The sequence below is a fragment of the Schistocerca nitens genome, chromosome 10 (assembly GCF_023898315.1).
Source record: "Schistocerca nitens isolate TAMUIC-IGC-003100 chromosome 10, iqSchNite1.1, whole genome shotgun sequence".
Taxonomy (NCBI): Eukaryota; Metazoa; Arthropoda; class Insecta; order Orthoptera; family Acrididae; genus Schistocerca; species Schistocerca nitens.
The window spans coordinates 90,853,874-90,878,621 of record NC_064623.1 but is presented as its reverse complement, the minus strand read 5'-3'; the positions used below and the strand labels follow the sequence as shown (position 1 = coordinate 90,878,621).

At 41.1% G+C, this 24,748-nt stretch overlaps 1 protein-coding gene across 3 annotated transcripts in view; it reads right to left on the bottom strand.

The window, feature by feature from the left end:
* The window catches only part of LOC126210653 (zinc finger protein 501-like), a 401,685-nt gene that overhangs the window by 117,805 nt on the left and 259,132 nt on the right, over window positions 1-24,748 (bottom strand). The window contains exon 8 of one of the 3 annotated variants that reach the window (XM_049939985.1): window positions 21,179-23,175. The exons of the other annotated variants lie outside the window; for them this stretch is intronic. Within the exon in view, the coding sequence (XP_049795942.1) occupies window positions 22,440-23,175 (736 nt within the window). The 3' untranslated portion in view covers window positions 21,179-22,439. Of the gene's footprint in view, window positions 1-21,178; window positions 23,176-24,748 lie in introns of those variants that run through there. 3 annotated transcript variants of the gene reach the window in all.

The window sequence follows — 24,748 nt, the reverse complement described above, 5'->3', positions numbered from 1 at the left end:
CTGATACGATTTATGGGTCAAGGACCAGTTGACCTAACTCTCACTAGACACACACAGCTGGGGTTTACTAATTCCATCCCAGGGGGTACAGGGTGGTGGCAGGAAGGACAGCTGGCCACCCCTTAAATCCACGTGCCAAATCCGGTTAACCACAGCCAAACCTGAACAACTGCGGGACAAGGCACAAGGAATGGATAGACATCCTACAGAGGAGAACGTGTGTACCCAATACTTAATTGTTCATCAACATGTTGACTGCCACGACGCGGTAAGAAGCTGCCTAACAGCATATCACACCGAAGTTTGTGTGCCCACCGGCCCAGCTGTGAGACAAACATACATCATCACGCATGTGGCAATCAACGTGTTTAACATCTTTCCCACCTTGGTCCACACATGTGGACCCTGGTAAATTGTTTTTGTTTCTTCAATAAATAGCCGTATTTTTCTGCTCATAGACTGACGGTCTGCCAGCGTTGGCCTTCTAGTTCTCAGTTTTGAAATCAGGGCACAGCACCTTGCTAGCTACGAATCGTGTATTAATCTACAGCTGGTTGTACACAGAAAATTGTTACTTCAAAAAATGTAAAAAATGTTTAAATAATTACTATGTCTAAATATTAAACTGAGAAAATGTATTTTTTACTCATAGTTCACTAACTACTCTAGATGTTCAGAATTCGTTTAGATTTGTATAAATTTTGTTCATTACTATAAACTAATCCATTTTCTGAATGTCCTCGCATGTGAGTCTTGGGTCATATTGAAGTCTGCTAATTTCAATTTCGCCTTCTATAATGGAATATTGAAACAATTGGTTTTTCTACACACTATACCAATGCACGAAATACTAACTGATGGACCGTTAGAAACGCTTTTTAATGAGAGCTATGCAGAATTATCTGATTGGGAAGATGAGGAATTCTGGTTTTTGGTGAAGATTGTTCTGCTGAGCTTGATGAAACTGACCAATAAAGAATAAGAACATTAAGATCTCATGTCAGTAGCTAGGAGAAGAGAGGACGTCCTTGTACAGTGAATTCCTCTGATAGTGAAGATACAGATGCTGTTGAAAATGTGGGTAAAAAATTAAGACGAGCAGTGTTGCGACCAGTTTCAGAAGTTAGAGTTTACAATGTCGGCCAACTACCAAAATTTGTTGAGGCAAGGAGTGCCTCAAAATGCAGGAAAGCTTACTTCATTTCCAAGATAAGATACATGAGCGTCAAATGTGGAATGTATTTATATACCGTGAAAAATAATTGTTTTGAAGCTCATAATAAAACGTAGCATAAATATTTATGTACTGGGAGTAGCAAATTATTACTTGCCAGAAATTGATGTAAAAGTATGATTATTATTTTCTTGCATTTATGAAGTTGTTTTAATGCATATATAAAACCTGTATTGGAAAATCATATATTTCAAAAATATAACATTGAGAGCCACATTTTCTGTGTGCCTCAGCAAACACTATTTACTGATTCAATTAAAATATATTACCGAATGTTTTTATTGAACAACGGGGAAAAATGTTTGTGGTAGGTTCCTACTGGACCTAATTGCTGAGGATATCGGTCCGTAGGCTTACACACTACTGAATCTACCTTACACTAACTTCCACTACGGACAACACACAACCATGCCGTACGGAGCACTCGAACCTCCGACGGCAGGAGCTGCGCAGACCGTGGAAGGTGCCTCACACCATGCAACTACCCTGCGCAGCTTGGGGAAGGAAAATATGTGGCACAGATTAGTAAGTTTTCATGCTAAGTGGGACTTCAGGTCCACATATGTGAACTTCAATTTACGCCTTAGTGAACAATCAAAATAATATTACATTTGCATATAGATCATGCTTGTTTACAAGCTTGTTTGAAAATACTAAAAGAAAAATTTCCTGCGATTTTTTTTAATCTCAGGAATGATTATTTATTTATGCATTTATTTTACCTGGCAAGATTAGGGCCTTCAGGCCCTCTCTTACACCTAACCAGGCATACTCAGATTCAACAAATTTCAGTTTCTACAGAACATTAAGGACATATAACATGTTATACAGTATTTATGTTAAAGAAAAAAATAGAGAATATAAACGTAGTACAATGATAATTATAACAATCAAAAAATAATTATAACAATCAAGAATAATAATAATAATAATAGTAGTAGTGACTATGTATATGGAAGTAGACATATTTTTCTTTTATGAATGTCAGTCCTATTGCTAGTTGGGAATTTTCTCGTTATATTCTTGCAGCTTGTGAGTTATTCTCATCCAGCAGAGTCGTAAGACGATAGAATGGAGTGAAAGAGATATAGAAGAGGTAGACAGGTTAGAGGAAGAGAAATAGAGTGGTAAAATTCGAAGCTATGATGGAGAGGAGAAAGAAAGAGATGAGAGGGGCACAACAATGGTGGCTATACCGTCCCTAATATGTAAGTCTTGAGTTCCCTCTTGAATGTTGAGTGGTTCTGGATAAGACGCAGATCACAGGGGAGCGCGTTTCATAGTCTTATGGCTGAGATGGAGAATGACATGGAGAAAGATTTTGTGTTATGTAAAGGTACAGCCAAGATGCTAGACGTATCCGATCTGGTATTGCGGTTGTGGAATGATGATAGGTATTTAATGTGAGAAGATAAGTATTGGGGGCACCAGTGGCTAAGAAATCGATGAAGTAAGCACATCGTGTGGAGATCGCGTGCCTTATGTGGGCGTATCCAACCTAGCTGGGAGTATGAAGGACTAATATGATCATACAACTGTATATTGCATACGTATCTAACGCAAGCATTCATCACTAGCTCGAGGCATCTCGAATTTTCACTATTTGTGCCGTGTTGAACTACATCACAGTAGTAAAGATTAGGCAAGACTAGTGTTTGGACTAATTTTTGTTTAACATGGGTTGGAAATATTTTTCTAAATTTTTGAATTGCATGTAGGGAGGAGAGCGATTTCCGGCAAGCTGTGACTGTTTGTTCTTCCCAGTTTAGGTGTTCATCCAAGATTATTCCAAGGTCTTTTACTGTTTTTTGGTATGGTAGTTGGGTACCATTGAGGAGTATTTGAGGGACTGTTTCGCGAAAGTACCGACTGATTAACTTTGGATGAGATATAAGTATGACCTGGGATTTCTTGGGGTTTAGTTTCAGACCTAGGTTCTGTGCCCATCGAGAAACAGAGCAAAGATCTGCGTTCATACTCGCTACTGCGTAAGCAATGTTCTTGGGGCTTGCACTTATGTACAGTTGGATGTCGTCGGCATATAGATGGTAGTTGCAGGAGTGAATCACTGAAGAAATATCATTAATGTACAGTGAGAAGAGTAATGGACCAAGGACGGAGCCTTGGGGAACTCCAGAGCGCACGTTTTTCCATGATGACTTTTCCGACCAACAAATGACTTGTTGACTTCTGTTTTTGAGGTAGCTGTCGAACCAGTGTATTGCGCTGTTTGAGAAATTCAGGTGCTTCATTTTAATCAGTAATATATCAAAGTCAACTGTATCAAAAGCCTTGCTAAAGTCAAGCAGTGTTAGGATGGTAGCTTCACGTCTGTCCATAGCATGTTTAATGTAATCAGTTACTTTGATTAATGCAGTTGCTGTACTATGGTGCTTTCGAAAGCCCGACTGATATTTGTCGTGGATGTTATGAGTTTTAAGGTAATCCGTCAGCTGTTCATGGACGATGTATTCTAGGGCTTTAGATATTGCAGGTAGTATGCTGATCGGCCTGTAGTCACCAGGCGACTTTGGGTTGTCAGTCTTGGGTATCGGTTGAATTAAACTTTCTTTCCACTTAATGGGGTATGTACTACTGACAAGAGACAGGTTGAAGATGTCTGTGATAACTGGAGTAATAGTGTCTACGACGTTCTTAATCATGCCAGTGCTCACTCCATCATTTCCTACTGCCTCGGAAGAGATACTCATAATTGCCTTGTGTACTGTGCCGGTAGTGACATGTTTTAGGAAAAACTTGTCTCTCAATAGATTGATATCTTGGGGCTGGTAATTTGTCGCTGCGTGGCAGTTTGCAGCTGTTGAGAAGAAATCGTTTAATTCTTCTGTAGACGCTTGATAAACAGCGTCAGCTCTCCACTTCCCTATACCGAAACTGCGCAGCTTTTTCCACAGTGCAGCAGGTTTTGATATGCCGCATACGACAGAGCGGGCATGTCTGATTTTGGCATTCCTCACGCTTTGCTTGGTTCTATTCCGGAGTTTCCTATAAGCTTCGTACGCCTCGGGAGTTGGGTTACGTTTGAAGGCCCTATGTGCAGCATCGCGTTTATTCATTAACTAGCTGACCCGACAGACTTCGTCCTGTCAAAAAGATTTGTAATATGGCAGTTTTTTTGCCTATGTATTTAAAAAAATTCTCCTGAACAGAACCGTCACCCTGGTGATGGGGCGTTGTGAATAAAAAATAATTAAATAAAACATATATAAGGATTTAAAAGTAAGTAATCGCTTTATTGTTAATCATGTGAATCATAATTATTATTATTATCATTGTAGTGCTTTGTGGTATACGATGTTTTTTGTTTGATTACCTGGCGCATAGATAAACAAATCTGATGGTTTTCCAACACGGGAACAGGCAACATACAATTGACCATGTGAGAAACATGGGTTTTCTAGATTAATACCACAAACACTTAATGATTGCCCCTGGGACTTGTTTATAGTCATAGCAAAAGCAAGCCGCACTGGAAACTGTAGTCGTTTAAACTCAAATGGCACATCAGTCGGAATCATTGGGATGCGCGGTATGAGAACATCTTCTCCTTTATACTTTCCTTTGAGTATAGTTGCTTCTATCACATTGTTTAGTAATTTTTTATCGCTAACCGTGTACCGTTGCAAAGACGCGGTTGGTTGATATTTCGCAACATTATAACCACCGATCCAACCTTTAATTGAAGATTGTGAGGTGGCAATCCTGGCAAATCCAGCGAGTTTAAAAATTCCGGTGGATAGTTGACTACATCATCTTGATTAGTAGCCGAATCAACTGATTTATATATCCTCAATTCGCCTGTAATTTGTTCTTGAATTTTGAAATTTAATTCATTTACATCTATGTTTTTTGCAGCCAGTATAGCTCGTTCGCTCAACCAATCATGGTTTCTGTAATTTTGAGAAACATCTGGAAACACCTTCTGAATAAGTTCATCTTTTGATCGAGTTAACTGACAAAAATTTTGAGGAAAGTTAATGCAGCCAGTCAACATGTCTATAGGAAATTTGCCATTACCAATGTCAATGAGTTGTTTAGAGAATATGTTTCCAGATTGGTCATTTCGCAACTCGACACGCATATTCTTGCTTAAATGAAGTACTTTTACATGTTTCCACAAATTGGAGGACTTTAGACATGCATTGAGTTCATCAGCTGGCGTTGATCGTGGAATCACTGGCAATGTTTGACGAAAATCTCCTGCTAATAAAATCATTGCACCACCAAATCGGTTATTATTGCTCCATAGATCTTTTAAGGTTCTGTCTAAAGCCTCCAAAGATTTTTTATGTGCCATCATGCATTCATCCCAAACAATCAATTTACATTGCTGCAAAGCCTTTGCCATTGCAGAGTTCTTCGAAACGTTGCAGGTTGGCGTTTCATTGCTTTGCATATTTAATGCCAATTTTAGTGCTGAATGGGCTGTTCGACCACCTTCAAGCAAAGTTGCTGCGATTCCCGACGAAGCGAGTGCAAGTGCAATTTTATTTTGTGAGCGAATTGTTGCTAATATTAATGAAATCAAAAAAGTTTTTCCTGTACCACCAGGTGCATCTAAGAAGTAAATCCCTCCAGTTTCATCATTTGTTACTTTCATAAGAGTTTCAAATACATACTTCTGTTGTTCAGTTAACAGACAACTTTTTTTTTTTTTACATTTTATATGACTTGAAGTCAAATCCTTTTAAGCCGTACGAATTGTAACGCGATTTTTGTTTGACTGATGTAATGACGTGGAAACTGATGCATTTTATCTCGCGTGCCGAAACTAATACAAAAGAAACGCGAGTTTCGGAACGCGATATTAAACTTCTCCAACTATGTATTCTGTGCTCCAACGCACACACGCACATTGTTTTGATAGATATGATCTTTGACGTTAGGAACACACCTACATTGCTTAGACAACAGTGTGTGCTTCTAATTTAATATGAACTTTATACCATAGCAATAAAGCTCAAATTGACTACGTTTTAGTTACAAATCATTTGTATAGGAAAAAGAAAAGGGCTATTTTTAGGGTTTTTCCAGCAATAATTCTAATTTTTCTCGCCGTAAAAACCATCCTTGAACTTCAACGAACATTTTAAAAAAGGATTTGGCCAAATTGGTCGAGGCGTTGTTGAGTTATGCGCTTACCAACACATTTTGCGATTCATTTTAATATGAACTTTATACCATAGCAATAAAGCTCAAATTGACTACGTTTTAGTTACAAATCATTTGTATAGGAAAAAGAAAAGGGCTATTTTTAGGGTTTTTCCAGCAATAATTCTAATTTTTCTCGCCGTAAAAACCATCCTTGAACTTCAACGAACATTTTAAAAAAAGATTTGGCCAAATTGGTCGAGGCGTTGTTGAGTTATGCGCTTACCAACACATTTTGCGATTCATTTTTATATATTAGACTGGCGTAATGCAGTGGTGAGCCACGGAGCGGGAGCTCTCTTTACCTTGACAGTGCGTTGAGGAGCATGTTTATCATACAGTGCAATAATTTTGCGACATAATTCCCGAATTTTTCCGTCTAGAGTCGGTTCATTGCTTATATCATGCCAAGGGATGTCTGAGCAATCCTTTTGAAGAGCGTCATGGTTAACATTTTTTAGGTTTCTGTATGTTACCAGGTGAGATTTTTCTTTGGTAGTATGCACTGAGTAATTTAAGAATATCACGTCATGAGCAGAGAGTCCCGGAGCGGATGTCTGATTGGCGCGAATTATTTTATCTGGTCGCTTTGTTGCTATTATATCTATGAGTGTATGGCTGTGTGGCGTGTGATGGGTTGGGTCCAGCGGTGTTAAACTCATATCATTGGAGTGGAACAGTCTCCTTAGTTTTTCTGCAGAGGGAGATTTTAACTGTAAGTCGATGTTTGTGTCGCCCATAATGATTATGTGTTCATACAGTGTCACGAGCGAGGACAGGGCAGACTGAAAGGAGGACATAGCACCGTCGTTTGGAGGTTTATAGATTACTCCAATTAGCAGTTTCTGATTTGTTGTATTTATTTCGAAAAACAAGAACTCTGCTTCTCCTTCGCCCTTTGCATCCAATGTGCATAGTATAGTAGGTCTCAGATCAGAGCGAACATAGGCACCCACACCACCCCCGCGTCGTGTTTCACGATCTGCCCTTAGGAGAGAGTAACCAGTGATTCGGATAGCGTCGGAAGAAATGTTTGGTTTCAACCAAGTTTCAGAGACGAGGATAATATGGAACAGCGATTGGCAGAACAGGTTACAGAACTCGTCGAAGTGAGCCGTTAGCGACTGAGCGTTTGCGTGGGCCACAAAGAGCCCGCCGCCGGAACCGGTCCGTCCCATTGTGGCCGCCTGTAGGACCGAGCGCGCTCCGTTTACCTGCTGGCCGGAAGAGGGACAAAAGCTGGATTTCGTGGGGGAAGACATACTTACAGGTGTGTCCAAGGTCGTGACTGACTCAAGCGTCTGTGGACTAAAGGTGAAAGACAAGCTGGAGGTATCGGAGCAGGGAGCGAAAAGAAAGATGGAAAGTGGCAGTAGTGGTTACGAAAAAGATAATAGTAGTAGTAGTGGTAGTGACGAGGATGAAAATAACAGATATAGAAAGGCGGTTTTAAGGAGATTCCTGTTAATGGAGAATGTTAATTCCCGTTTGACTGACAATATGAATATACATGAGCACTTATGATAGACAAATAAAGAAGCAATATTTATGTGAAACAATTGACTGATTTTAAATAGAGTACTTATGGTACTTACAGAAATAACGAAGCAATATTTACGTAAAAAAATGAAAAGAAAGAATAAAAATTAACTTATATTAGACAGAGTACAACATGAGACTTTGTGTCTCGCGAGATTTAGCTCAGTCTTTCAGTTCGGACATGTTCGTCACCGTTTTCCTTCCTCCTTCCGTCTTGACTACGATCCTGCCATCCTGGGTCCATACATTTTGAAGGCCGAACTGTGTGATCGCAGTGTTCAAAACTTTTAGTCTTTCGCGCGTCAGATCTTCCCTCAGGGTAACCCCACTCTTGGCGAGTTTCCTTTTCTGAGCAAACACTTCAGCTCTTTTCCGGTATGACACAAATTTAATTATTATGGGCCTGGGTTTCATCGCACCTGGTATCCTGCGCCCAACACGGTGGCTTCTGTCAATATCGGCCACGTCGATCTGCACGCCAAGTTTTTCACGCACGAGGCTAATGGCCAGGTCGTCGGTGTTTTCACGTTCGTTTTCAGCTACCCCGAACAAGCGCAAGCTGTTCCTTCGCTGATACTGCTCAATTTCATCGGTGGCCGCAGACAGCTTAGCTTCTAGGTCGGCGGCTTTTTTCTCTTGTGCGGCCAGGGACTTTTTAAGAGACTGGATTTCGGTGCTGTTGCGCCCGACAGACTCCTGCAGTTTGTCCAAGACCGCGGCCGTCACAGAGTCCGTGATGGATTGCACGATTACGTCTAGCGTGTCTTTGCTGTGCAGCTCCGCACTCTCCTGGGACCGGACGAGCTCCCCGATGTCGGGAAGCGAGGCCTCACCTGCCGCCGGAGACCGGGCGCCCGCGCCGCCTGCGCCCCTGTAGCCTCGCCTGCTGCCGCTTACTCGTGCTCTTCCCATTTTTCACTCACTTATTATTTATCACTTGTGGTAATCAACGGAGAACAATACACCACGGCAAGTAACACTTGTTTAGTCGGATGCACACGTTGTGGACTGCCGCACTTCTCTGTAACACCTTCAATGAGCGGAAAAACTCGCGAGCCAAAGAAACGCGCGTCACTCAGTGGTTAACACTGACTTAGTTCTTGTATATGCTCACTTGCATGGGATTCAAACATACTAGTGAACGCATCTTACTGAAGTTCTGCCTCCCTATTATAAATAATTTTTTCCTTATTTGAAACATCCTTTTTTCGTAAAATAATAGGTCTGCCAGTGTTATTGTCGGATTTATTACTTTCTTCCACAATAAATCGAGAAGTTCAACGGATTTTGCATTTTAATTTCGTTGGCAGTTAATATTTGTTACGTTTAGCTGTTATATTATTCCATAACACTACGTTATTCCATAATATCAATGTCATTTTACCTCTTACCAGTGTTCATATGGAAGTCAACAGTTTGCTACAAGAAGGGCAGAAAATGAGTTACAGGATTCGCTTCGCAAGTCTCAGAAAGGAAAAATGTAATGGGGATATTGTGATGATGGAATTTACTTTTGTTGCGTGGCAAAGTGAACATATGACTTTTCGTAGAACGCTTTAGTCTGTCTCTAACGACCTCGATGTCGACGGGACATTAAATCCAATCGTCCTTGCTTCCAGAACTCTTTACGAAGGAGAGTCAAAAATTATGTAAACTTTGGTCATATCACACTTGTAAAAATTTCGCTCTGCTTACAGTTGCAGTGAAGTACGCATCGTCAGACTACAGTTGCTTACATTGCATTCTGTCGAAGGGACAACGAGCGTGGTTCAATTTCTTTCGTCAACATAAACTTTCAGCACAATATCAGGGTACTGCCATGTAACGCATAAATGTTTATTTCTGTGTCAAGATACTTGAAAGTGGACGGACTAGCTTGACATGTTGCAGCATGCACGTCGAGGGATACGCGAGTTACCATCGATATAGCAGCACCTTCATGGTTCTTCCTACTAACTTGGCTCCCATGAAGTAACTGCACAATGGGTACGCAAGATAGCTTACAGAAGAAACCAAGGTTAAACATGTTGTCATCTGCTAACGCTTCCTCCACTCTTTAAACAGGGACGACAGCACATTTTTGAACATAACAGTCATTGGCCATGAAACATCGGTCCACCACTACAGGCAGAATCAAAAGGCCAGAGAATAAAGTGGAAACATCCGAGAACAACAAAGGCAAAAAATTCCAGACTGCAATTGGCATAATTTTTCGGATGCAAAAGGGCCAGTGTTGGAGGAGTACATAGCAATGGGAACAACCGCCGACCTGAGGTGGTGGAAACAAGCTAAAGACAGAATCACAGCAAACGACGAGGTCTGCTGTCAAAGAAATTGTTGCCGTTACATGACAACGGCCGCCCACACCCGTTTCACCACAGCACTGAAATATCAAGACAACGGATTTTTAGCTAGTTAAACTCCTCGCTGCAGCACATATTTTGTTCCAATAGTCTTTCATTTGTCTGGGTCGCTCGAAGATGCTGTGTGAGATCATCGATTTTCGTCCAATGTGGAGGCTGTGATGACAACCATGAGGGCTACCAGAAAAAAAGTCGTCTAAGTATGAATATTAAATGTAAGACACGTAACTCAGGTGGAGACATACAGTGTGAGCCGCTTTCGTCAGCCCATTACGAGGCCAGAGGAGATACCATTGATTCCGAGGTCATTGATTGCAGACTGGAGGTAAAAATCCACGCAGTCGCGTCCTACCTGCAAGCAAAAAACAGCCCCAAATGCCATATACAGAAACTCTCAAACGCCAAGCAAGGCAGAGTTCTGCAGTCCAGCGATCAAGAGAGTTCCTTCTCGGATAACAGACAGGCTATAGTGTACACCATGTGAGTGAGCATTGTCTTCAGTTAAGCTTGTACACTATGAAGGACTTGAAAAGCTTTCCTCTGGATTAGGGTTACTGATTTCTATTGTACATTTGTCTACATTTATCTGTGTCTGTATGTCACTTGCACTGTGACGAGACTTGAACCTGAGGTTCCAACGTCGAAGGTTCGTGGTTGTAGTAACACACGTTACTGCGTACACCCAAATCTTAGTACAGTTACAGACTTGGGTGACCTTCGTTCTGGTAACTGATTGGAGTATCTAGTGAGCCTCATCTACATTTTTATAAACCAGCGTCTGCATTCTTTGCATGTTCATTGCAAACACGGGAAGGGTAAAAATCAGGCCAGTAAATCAACCCAGCGGCTCGATTCCCTTATATCTCCATACCTACTTTCTTAGCCTAACATCCAAGTGTTTCCGTACTGTCTCCTACAACAGAGATCTAAAAAATCTAAGCTATACACTGTCGCTGTTTCAGTACTGTTCACATCCGTTCGCGTACCATGAAATGGATGACCTTAAATCCCGCATCACCTCTGATCTGAGAGTGAGCTTTTAAAGTAAGTTTGATGCGACCAATGTTGGGTTACGAAAAGGTTAAGATTGTGGTGCATAAGTGGCTTTTGCGAGCAACTTCTTCTTGGCAGGAATATGCAAGCTTGTGGGTCGCTGGACCAAGTGCAATAAAAAAGATGGAGAAAATGTTGAAAAATAACATGTCACACCAGCTTTTTTCGTAAATAAATTGTAGAATGAAAGCGTATTTAATTTTTGACTCTCCCATGTATTGTACATTGCATCCCACCTTCGGTTTGGGTATGGACTTTTATTGTGCCACTGTGCTAATACAGTGGTGCAGAAATGGACGCTGATAATCAACTGTACGGCTGTGGCGCCAAGTTCAGATGTTAGCCACCATGTGTGGAGTCAGTACATCACAACGATGGCACTTATACAAGCAGCTGTCTGCTTTTAATTTCGAAATAATCAACATCAAACAGATTCGCAAACTCACCCTGTCATGGCATTAGCATTGCGATTGTACAATACATACAATTGCGGTGTAGTGAATATGAGACATAAGTATACCAAGGAAGAATATTCTGAGTGACAAATAGGAGATCACGCGCGAGTGGCATGTGTTAACACACACAGACATGTAACGCAAAAATATAAGTATTGGCGTTCTTTGGTATTCAGTACTCTAAATGCCTACCATACAGTCATCCTCGTACTGTCATACCTGGCTCATTACTACAAATGTTGGCAGTATTTTGATGAGTTAGTACAAACTTTACGCTTCTGTCTGAAGGAAAACCACACATATGGCTGGGAGTAAGATGTGACTCGCTGTTAATCTGGTGCTGAGAGGATTACAAGGGTATCTGATGACATTCTGATCATATATTGCTCAGTGACATTGAAAAGGCGCCACTTATTGAAGATATCCTAAATAAGTTCACATTTGCGGTCTCCACACTCAGACAACAGTGTTGCATCAACCTCCCATTTGAAATTCTCAAGATGTCTTTGTTTCTTTCAGTAGCTCCCATATTTCACGATGTTCATTCTTAAATGCTTCTGCACCTACATGACTACTCTGGCATGTGCCTAGTAGAGGGTTCATCTAACCACCTTCGGACTGTTTCTCTCCCATTCCACTAACAACAGTGTGTGTCAGCTCTGTTTTCTCTTATTGTACTATGATGATAACTTTTTCCTACATAGGTTGGCGAAATTAAATATTTTCTCGTTCAGAGGAAAAGGTTGGTGGGTGAAATTTCGTGAAAAGGCTTTGTCACAACGAAAACCGCGTTTGTTTTAATGACTGCCACAGCAACTCGCTTATAATAGCCGTGACACACACTCCCCGCTTCTTTATAATACAACACAAGGTGCACTATTTTGGACCTCTTCCATCTCCTTCGTCAATCCTATCTGGTAAGGATCCCATACAGCACAGCAGTATTATAGCACATGACGGTCAAGTGTAGTGTAGGCAGTTTCTTTAGCAGACCAGTTGCATTTTCTATATTTTCTGCCAATAAACTGCAGTCTTTAGTTTGCATTCCCACAACAATATCTATCCAGTCATTCCAATGTAAGTTGTTCGTAATTGTAATTTATGACCATTTAGTTCAATTGACAGCCTTAGGTTTCGTGTGATAATCATATACGTGAAATTTAATGGATTCTTTATTTAGAGTCAATCGCCACGTTTCGCGCCATAAACATATCTTGTTTACATCATTTTTGGAGTTGGCTTTGATCTGGTGATGAGTTCCCTAGACGGTAAATGACAACATCATCTGCAAACAATCCAAGCGGGCTGCACAGATTGTCTCCTAACTCGTTTACACAAATTAGTAACAGTGGAGGGCCTGTAACAGTTCCTTGGGGAACGCCAGATATTACTTCTGTTTTACTCAAGGACTTTCTGTCGATTACTATGTACTGTGACCTTTCTGACAGGAAATCACGAATCCAGTCGCACAGCTGAGACGATACACCATATGCATGTAATACGATTAAATGTTGCTAACGAGGAACAGTTGCAAAAGCCTTGCGGAAAGCTCAAAATATGGAATCAAGTTGACGTTCCCTGTTGACAACACTCATTACTTCATGAGAATAAAGAACTAGTTGTGTTTCACAAGAATGATAATTTCTGAATCTGTTGTATGTTCAATGTACCATTTTCTTTGATGTAACTCATAATGTTCGAACACACTATGTGTTTCAAGAAATTACTGCAAATTGACGTCAGTGACATTGGTCTCGAATTCATCGGATTACTCCTATTTTCTTTTTCTTTCTTGGGTATTGGTGTGACCTGTACAGCTTTCCAGTCTTTGGAAACACATCTTTCTATAAGGACCAGATGTATATGGTTGCTAAGTATGGAGGTACAGTGTCAGCATATGCTGCAAGAAATCTGACTGGTATACAATGTGGACAGAAAGACTTACCTTTATTAAGACATTTAAGCTGCTTCGCTACATGGAGGCTATCTTCTTCTAAGCTACTCATCCTTGATTCGAATTCTGGAATATTCACTTCATCAAATTTGGTGGAGGAATTTCGGAAAACTGTGTTTAATCACTCCGCTTTAGTGTGTGATTGGTAATATTACCATTGGCATCAAACAGTGAAGGTTTTGATTGCCTTGCCACTGTTGTACCTTACATATGACCACTCTGGGTTTTCTGCCAGATTTCAAGACAAAGTTTCATCATGGAAACTATTACAACCATCCTGCACTCAAGTCTAGTTTCAGTAAAACATCGCCAACGTTGAGGATTTTCTATTATTTTGATTTTGTCATGCTTTTTTCGTTGCTTCTGAAACAGCGTTCTGAGCTGTTTTGTGTACCATGGAGGATTAGTACCATCTTTTATCAATTTATACGGTATAAATCTTTCATTTACCGATGATACTATTTCTTCAAATTTTAGCCACATCAGGTCTACACTTACATAGTTTGGAAGAAGGGGAGATTGTCTCTTCAGAAGGCGTCACGCGAACTTTTATCTGCTTTCTTGAAGAGATTTATTCTGTGTTTATTTTTTGTGGATTTGGATGTTACGGCATTCATTCTCTGAGCAAATACCTTGCGGGCACTGATACCTGCATCCATCTTGATGCTCCCTATTTCGTCAGGATTATTTGTTGTTAAGAGGTGAAGTATGGTTTCGCAACCATTCACACCTCGCGTGGGCTACTAAACTAACTTTTCAAAATCATCGACGTCAAACAGAATCTCTGAGTCGGGTGACACCAGATTGGGGGGGAGGGGGGGGGGATGGGGGGGGGGGGGAAGGTCGGTCGGTAGAAGGAAACAAATACTACTTTACTCCTATTGTTAAGTATAACCCCTACACATACTAACTCACAGACTTGAATTTCACTACATCTAACAGTAACAAACACTCCCCCACCCACTACGGTCGCAGGTTCGAATCCTGCCTCGGGCATGGATGTGTATGATGTCTTTAGGTTAGATAGGTTTAAGTAGTTCTACGTTCTAGGGGACTGATGACCTCAGAAGTTAAGTCCCATTGTGCTCAGAGCCATTTGAACCATTTTCGAACTCCCCCACCAACGGTATTTAACCTATCCTTTCTGAACACTAACTGCGGCAGTCATAGCTGTGAACTGATTGGGAGATACATGGGACATGCTGGACCTGCTTCCCTTCGATCGCCACATTGCCCCCCTCACCGCCCACCCCTTTCAAGTGATGTCTATTGTGAAAAGATTAAAGCTGTGTGACTAAAACCAGGATCACCTGGAGATGTGAAGAAAGGGCCACCAACAAAATGATTATATCTAAAGTGCTAAAAGTAAATGAAAACAAGTCGTTTCTTGTCAGAAGCTCGTTATAACTCACAAACGAAACAGTATACTGTATACTGTGACAAGTTCTACAACCGAGTCCTACACAGCGTTAAAAAGCCATTTGTCTGACAAAATAAAGACTTAAATTCTGAATCCAGTCTTCCAAAACTGCTTCAACAAACATGAACATAATGCAGTGTGATAGTTTTAACACTCTGACACATGGATAAATTACACAAAAGGTAACAAGTCGGTGCAGAACTGGAATCCATTCAAGTACCTGAACAGATGAAATGACACATAAAACGAGAGCTCACTCAATTCTAAATTTAGATTGGGCGGTAGAGTAGTTTATAATCGATTCTCGACACAATAAAGTGTGACAAGTCACTACAAAATTCTACAGAAAACCTCAGACCTATTTCACTGGCTTGAGTATCGTGTACAGTCATGGATCGTAATGACGACGTTTGAGCTAATTCAAAAACATCGAGACATCAAAAAAAAAAAGTTTCCTTACATGCCAATCACATGAAACACAATGCACTCTGTCCACTCTTGAGATTCACAGTGCAGTCGATAGAGGGGTTCAGGTTGATGGTGTGGTTGATGACTTCAATACATCCTTTGGTAATGCTCTGCAGTTGCCAGTAAAGAAAATACTCATACTCATATACAGAATACTGGCATGTACATGTAGCTGGTTTCAAGAATTTGTAGAAAAAAAAAAAACCTGGATTTTCATTAACTGAAAGGCCTCTCCGAAAGCGAAAACAAGGTCAGGGCTACCTCAAACTAGGGTGACTGGAGAATACTATACACGACATACATCAGGGACAGGGGACATACTTTATGACTGCAGCAACAGGATGCTGTTCTCAAACGATTCATGTTTGTATAGGGAGAAAAAAAATCGTTGGAAACTTGAATGTAAATGCAGTGAAACTTGCAGATCATCAGTGACCGGTGCAAAGTTGCCTGTTGACCCTCAATGCAAATACGATACAATTTAATGACAGCCTGTCACAAGCGTAAAGTACCAAACAACATCTAACGCATGAGTTTTAAGATGGAATAGGCCATGGGGAAAAGCAGAGAATGCAGTACAGCATCGCAGAGAGTCTCACACTCAAAATTCAGATGTGTCACAAATGATACACATGAAGATTGAAGTTACTCCCTCCAATTTTTATCTGTTCATAACGACCATCAATGTACAATTAGCAAGTTCAGCTTATTGAGCTTGTATAAGCTTGATAAAGCTATGTGAGTCTTTATAATCTCTAATGATGTGTCCAGCATTAGGAAATGAAAAGTCAGCCACACAAACATGCCTTGGTCCACGACTTAGTGCCCCAAAAACAATTCATCATTGACGCAAATACTGCCCGTCAAAGCCTATATGTAGACAGTCTTTCTTTCCATCTACTATCTCAATTGCTTTTAACTGTGAGATATCCTCACATCTGCATGGAATAGGTCAAAGGCCTCACATAATTACTTCATCAAACCCGGTTCCACTCAAAAGCTGTTTAAATTTGCCAAGTATGTTTATTACAATAACTTAACTTTATGAAAACATGAGGCTTTTGTCTGATTCCATGATTTTACAGCACCTAATCAATGAACCTCATGACACACCACAAGTGATCCAAAGTTTGTAAATATTTAAAAAGTACAGCTGTCCGCCTGTCTTCTAGAGTTGTTGTTGGATGGGGATTGCCGTGAATGACTGCAGATCAGGGGCAGCCAATAATTCAGCTCACAAGCCACACCCTGGCATGGCACGAGTGCCATGGTGCTCAGCTTTGCTGCACGTTTCCCCCACTGGGACGGCACACTGTGAAAGTGTGTAGGGGGGGGGGGGAGGGAGAGGGGTAAACTATCTACACACTGCTTTTAAATAGCAGTGCAGTCACACTGCATACGACTTGGTTTTACAGTTCATATTTCTCAATTATTTGTGACACACTGAAGATGTAATATAACTTTTATATGGTACAAAATGTCAGCATATGGAAAGATACGGACTATTTCCTCTCTCTCTCTCTCTCTCTCTCTCACACACACACACACACACACACACACACACACACACACACACACACACACGTCAAATGAAACATTTATCATGTTTGACACCTGTTTGTGGAGAAAGCAATATATAAAATTATGAACAGTCTTCGCATACAAGGATTCCTGTTCAAAACCAGAATTATCTTGCAGACCAGCCAGTTACATTTGCACATGCAACAGGGCGCTTTTCAAATGAAACAAGATCGGTAACCAATGTAAGACCGAAAGTGTACTCAAAACTGTTGCAAAACTATCCTTGTAATTCTTTCAAGTCCACAATAGATCATCCAAACTTTTTTTTATCGTCAATGAGTTTAGGGAACTGTACTGTATTTGTCAGAATGTGTCTCTTCTATAATGCGATTCTCTTTTAAAATGCAGCCTCTCCAAATCAGTAATAAGATCTTTCTCACGTTGTAGACTGTGTGCAGTTGTGTCACTTAAAATGCGACATCTGCAGTCCACTTCAGATGTCCTAACTTTAATTCATGCACTACATGTTTCTTCACAAAATTAACAACAGCGAGTTCTAAATCGAAAAATTGTTCCGGCACACTCCTTGACTTAACCAATGTACTCTGAACTGTTTATTCAATTCCATCGAAAACTGTTGCAACTGATAGTAGCATAATGAGTACAATTTCAGAAATTTTACTATTCATACCATCAATTTCAAGTGCTGCATGCCTGGGAATTTAGCGAAAAGTACCTCTTGACGTACAGAACAACGAATCCCATCCACTGATGGTTGCAAGTCTTTGCTCTAAATTAAATTCTTTCTTCATGGTATTGTACAGTCGTTTCATGGAAAATTTGCCGTTCCTGTTGCTCATGCGACTGCACAATAGATATTGAGGATTCTCATTCATTTTTAAATACTTGTGATGACAGATCGCTAGAGTACCTGTTTTTGTTCAATGAAAGCTCTGGACATGTGAAAGTCTCTCATACAACAAACAGTGAAGGATAAATAGCGCAGAAGTCACGATTCTGCAGGACTGAAGAGAGATGCCGACTGAAAAATGCCACAATGCAGCAGTAAATGAAACGTTGCTCTGCACCAAATACTTCCTCTGGGAAGGACCGAGCAAAGCTGACACAGCCTTACCCTTGACCCACACATGTCCCACTCACATTGCCGGCATGAAGTTGGCACATCATGCTGAAACTGAATGCCGTGACAGATAGCTGCATATACAACTTTTTTACAGTGGCTCCATAGGATATACATCTAACGGGTTGAGGTCCAGAGACCATGTGGGACATGCAACAGGACCACCTTGTCTGATTGACTGACAGGGATATACGCTGAGATATGAAGACTACAAAACTGCAGTTCTTAACACACAGTTTATAACAAAATGAGTTATGAGTTACACACTAGTTAGTTTCATCAGAAAATCCTCCGTAATATTCCTTGAATGGCATAGCAATACTCTAGAATAAGAAAGAATGACAGGGATATGGTATAGAAATGCTCTAGAGTATGAAAGAATGTTTTCTTGGGGGGGGGTGTCACTGTCAAAACTTCTACAAAGCCAAAATTAAGATTGCAAATCGAGATGTAGTAAGAATGACGTCTTCTGCAGGACCTGTCAGGTTAAAAAATTATGAAAACAACACAATATATGATCATGCCAATGATGATGTGATTTGTGAAACATGTATGAGGTAACTGCATGAAATCCACATACAATGCTGCACATACAATGCTACAATCTACAACTTTCAAGTAATTTTTTTTCCAATATACACGGCCTCACTTGCAGATAAACACAAAAATTGTAGTGAATTTGTATTTAATAATAAATGTGCAATAGATTTTGCCTGTAACTAATTTAATGATATCTGCAACAGTGCCATGCCAAAGTTCAACACTGCAATCTCAATTTATCCCTCTCAGAGCAGGACAATTCATTAAAAACCACCACAGGAATCCTTTCGATGTCAGGCATTTAACAACGTAATTGTTTTATTATTTACATGTTAATTATTACTTTAAAAGTGACAGCATCTTCACCCAATACTTGTAGGTATTATAAATGATGATCTCTTACTCGTTTGTTCAATATGCGATGTAGAATAAAAATTAGCACTTTTTTTCAAAATTTAATTATGTGCACAGCAAGCATGAAGTTTCATTTGTAGAGACATTTAGGTCATGCTGAAAAGTAAAACGCCTGATGCTGATGCCTTATTCCAGGTGTGCCTGGTATAATGAGTTTTGATGAATTTTTTTCATTTTTTGAGATTTCCTTTTTTTTTAGCATTATGTGTAAAAGGCAGATGTTATAACTATTGCACAAGGAAGATAAACTGTCAGCCAGATATATCGAAACATACTGGAAGTATTTGGATATGTTTGGGCAGTCTGGTATTTCAAAACTGAGTTAGTAGTAACCATGAGTAATATCATAGAGTACCTGATGACAATATTAACAGAAACAAGTTTTCAGGACAATATTTAAACACACACACACACACACAGAGAGAGCCTTTTTTTAAGAATTTTATAATGTATTACCCTCCCCAAATATAAAATACACTCCTGGAAATGGAAAAAAGAACACATTGACACCAGTGTGTCAGACCCACCATACTTGCTCCGGACACTGCGAGAGGGCTGTACAAGCAATGATCACACGCACGGCACAGCGGACACACCAGGAACCGCGGTGTTGGCCGTCGAATGGCGCTAGCTGCGCAGCATTTGTGCACCGCCGCCGTCAGTGTCAGCCAGTTTGCCGTGGCATATGGAGCTCCATCGCAGTCTTTAACACTGGTAGCATGCCGCGACAGCGTGGACGTGAACCGTATGTGCAGTTGACGGACTTTGAGCGAGGGCGTATAGTGGGCATGCGGGAGGCCGGGTGGACGTACCGCCGAATTGCTCAACACGTGGGGCGTGAGGTCTCCACAGTACATCGATGTTGTCGCCAGTGGTCGGCGGAAGGTGCACGTGCCCGTCGACCTGGGACCGGACCGCAGCGACGCACGGATGCACGCCAAGACCGTAGGATCCTACGCAGTGCCGTAGGGGACCGCACCGCCACTTTCCAGCAAATTAGGGACACTGTTGCTCCTGGGGTATCGGCGAGGACCATTCGCAACCGTCTCCATGACGCTGGGCTACGGTCCCGCACACTGTTAGGCCGTCTTCCGCTCACGCCCCAACATCGTGCAGCCCGCCTCCAGTGCTGTCGCGACAGGCGTGAATGGAGGGACGAATGGAGACGTGTCGTCTTCAGCGATGAGAGTCGCTTCTGCCTTGGTGCCAATGATGGTCGTATGCGTGTTTGGCGCCGTGCAGTTGAGCGCCACAATCAGGACTGCATACGACCGAGGCACACAGGGCCAACACCCGGCATCATGGTGTGGGGAGCGATCTCCTACACTGGCCGTACACCACTGGTGATCGTCGAGGGGACACTGAATAGTGCACGGTACATTCAAACTGTCATCGAACCCATCGTTCTACCATTCCTAGACCGGCAAGGGAACTTGCTGTTCCAACAGGACAATGCACGTCCGCATGTATCCCGTGCCACCCAACGTGCTCTAGAAGGTGTAAGTCAACTACCCTGGCCAGCAAGATCTCCGGATCTGTCCCCCATTGAGCATGTTTGGGACTGGATGAAGCGTCGTCTCACGCGGTCTGCACGTCCAGCACGAACGCTGGTCCAACTGAGGCGCCAGGTGGAAATGGCATGGCAAGCTGTTCCACTGGACTACATCCAGCATCTCTACGACCGTCTCCATGGGAGAATAGCAGCCTGCATTACTGCGAAAGGTGGATATACACTGTACTAGTGCCGACATTGTGCATGCTCTGTTGCCTGTGTCTATGTGCCTGTGGTTCTGTCAGTGTGATCATGTGATGTATCTGACCCCAGGAATGTGTCAATAAAGTTTCCCCTTCCTGGGACAATGAATTCACGGTGTTCTTATTTCAATTTCCAGGAGTGCATATGGTTCAAAATCAATCAACACAATTACCTATCAGTAGCTGATCACTGTGAAAATTAAAGGTGAACCACCATTCTAATACATAATGTAGTCTTCTTGAATATTAAAATATGTAGTAGTACATTTATGTAAAACCTTTTCCACACTGATCTATCACCTAAAACGAGAAGTGGAATTCTTATTTCAAAACGTAAGCACAATTTTGGGAATCAATTGCAGTGATAATCATAACTTCCCATCAATACCCGGCACCGAAACTTTCAATGCAGGAGATGGTCCGGTGTCATGGCAACAGACGAGTTAACACCACATTTTTCAATCAGATCGAAAGGAAAGAAAATGGAAAAACTCAAGTTATGTTTTTCTTTTGTGTCATTACATGTACATATCTGCAATCGTGGTAGAACTGAATTCACTGTGCCAAAGTAGCACAACACAATGCTTCACTAGCGAAATCAAAGTGGTGCAGCTTACACATAAAGTAGAGATGTGCTGCGAATATGCACATACAAAAAACGACTCATTAAATATGTAATCTTATCTTTTAAATGTGGCAACGAAAAATTTTTCAACAACTTACATGACCCTAATTGACAAACCCGACATATGAACCGTGGTAGACGTGAGATTTCAAATGTATTTTAAGCCACTTGTCCTCAACTTCTTAGAGCACATTCATATCCCTAGCAGCAATCACTTCAATGGACTCACAAGTGAATTTTTAGGCAGGTGTCATGAGTCATATGTGCAAAAGTAACAACTTTCTAGTCTATGAATCTCTAAGGAGCCAGCCGCTATGGCCGAGCAGTTCTAGGCGTTTCAGTCCAGAACCACGCGACTGCTATGGTCGCAGGTTCGAATCCTGCCTCAGGTATGGATGTGTGTGATGTCCTTAGGTCAATTAGGTTTAAGGAGTTCTAAGTTCTAGGGAACTGATGACCTCAGATGTTAAGTCCCATACTGCTCAGAGCCATTTGAACCATTTTTGAATCTCTAAGGAAATACATCACAAGCACACGGAAGTTCCCTCCAGTTAAGAACTAGGTGGTTTCCTGAGATGATCTAATTGAGAATTTCCTGCAACAAATGCTGCAACAGTATTGTATTTTATCAATGTACAGCTGCTAATATTCCCCCTCGGGTTCCAGATATTCCTGCACCTCTTACGACACACATTACATCTATAGGGCCTTCAGAAGTGTGCAGCAGCAAATGCTGCTTCTGGTGACAACTTCATTCACAGGTCTTGCTCCAGATCCCTGAGGCTTTACGAGCGCTCACCAGTGTGCAACAGTGAAGGCTTCTTCAGGTGAGTACTTTGGTTGAATGTCTTCTTGCAAATACCACAGATGTAGGAGCGTTCACCAGTGTGCAGATGCGAATGACGTTTCAGTGCCTCACTTTCTACGAATGTCTTGTTGCAAACGCCACAGGCGTAAGGGCGTTCGCCAGTGTGCAACCGAGAATGCTTCTTCAGGTGACTACTTTTCTTGAATGTTTTGTCGCAAACACCACAGATGTACGGGCGTTCAGCAGTGTGGAAACGCATATGCTGTTTCAGGTCACTATTTTGCCTGAATGTCTTGTTGCAAATGTCGCAGGTGTATGGGCGTTCACCAGTGTGCAGATTCAAATGCCGCTTAAGTGCCCCACTTTCCTTGAATGACTTATTGCAAACGCCACAGCTGTATGGGCGTTCACCAGTATGCACACGGAAGTGCCTATTCAAACTGCCACTCGTTGCGAATGTTTTGTGACACACGCTGCACGACCGCACAAGTTCACGTTTGTCCGCAGCTGCGTGTCCCATCAGTTCCTGCAACAGTGGGAACGTCTTTTTGCGGAACCCATGTCTGTGCTGCAGACTCCTTGTACCAGTTTTATTCCCACAGCATGCTTCCGCCTTGGTTGTGCACTGTGTTCTGTTGCCTTTTACTGCAGCCATGGAAATGTTGGTAACCAAACCACCGCTGTCATCATTATTCTTGTCGTCGTCCATGCCTCTGCAGAAAAGCAGAGAAAACTGTCATAATGTATTGTCATATCAGTGCATCTTTGGAAATGAAAAATTATGTTAACAAATGCTAGGTAGCCAAATGTATCAAAAGATCCTCAAAACTAGGTTATAAATTGGGAGCACACTACCTTAATCAAGTTTAGCGCCCATAAGGTTGTAAATTTGTCAGAGTGTTTCATAGAAATGAAATGTAGCAGAATAACAGGCAGTGGGAGTACTGCAAAGTCAAACATTAGGAGTAGAAGAACTACCATTATCACTCCAATACTATACGAAAATACCAGATAGGGACCGTAGAAGTCTAATGCATACTATGTGAACTTCTACATCAATTCTGTACTTCGATAGCCACCTATCGTAAGTGGCAGCTACTAGTCTTGTGACATTCCTTTTGTTGTAGCTCACGCACGTTTTGGGACGAATTAAGATTTGTGTCTTACCTACCCTACCATCCACAGGTCACTGGTCACAAAAACTAATGGACGAATATTATAAATGACGCTACGCTAGCGAGGGAGTGGATAGAAATTTCTACAGAGCAATGGACTATGGAAAGTTAAGTTACACTAAGAGAAACCTGTGTAAACCTTGCAGACGCCTAGAAAAAAGATATTTATGTCACAGTAGACAGTTAGAAAAAACTAATATATGGTTGAAAATCTGCACAGGTGTTCTTCTTAAAAAGTATTGACAGCTATAATGGCCTTCTGGTCCTAATTATCACTTTCAAATACTGATGGGTTGATACATTTATTCATACAGTATAGCCCATTAATTCGAATAAAATGTGATTATTAGTTATGTCAAACTGGACCCATTTAATTATAGCCACCAATCTGTTCCAAGGAAATAGGTTACTACTTGATGCTACTACATTTTATGAAATCTGAACTAAACTGAAACACATCTTTACTAGTAACTTCAGGAAGTATGTACCAAACTAATCACTACCAAATACTTAATAAATTTACAATGTAAATTACAATCAAAGAATGATCACAGTTAAACATAAAGCTGTAATCTCCACTCCAAAATGTTGGACATTACTAGTTCTAATCTGTGCTTCGAATATGTGCGATTCAAGTGTGCAAGATAGTCTCTCTAAACATAATATTTTTAAAAAGTACTGGTAACTGGTCCAGTATTTCACTTATTTCTTCATTTCTACAGTATACTAAACACATTTCAGTCATTTAATAATTGCCTACTCTTTGAGGCAACTTGTGTTTACATATAACACTCAAATTGTGCACAATCAGAAGTTCCTGGCAGTACCTACATTCTGTGGAACATACTAATCTGTTTCCATTTCAACAACTGTAGGACACATGACGAATGAGAATGAATTACTCCATTTCTAGTCTGAAAGACGCTTGTTTTCCATGTTATTTGATCCTTGGCTAATACATGAAATTTTGTACAGGAATTCTTGTCCACTGGATAAAGGTCTTGACAACGGAATTAGATATCTCATTGCAAACTTTATTCAATACTTGTTGACCTAGTGCGAATTTCCCTGCTTCAAAATTCTTTTGATTTCAACAAAAAGTTTCTTTTTA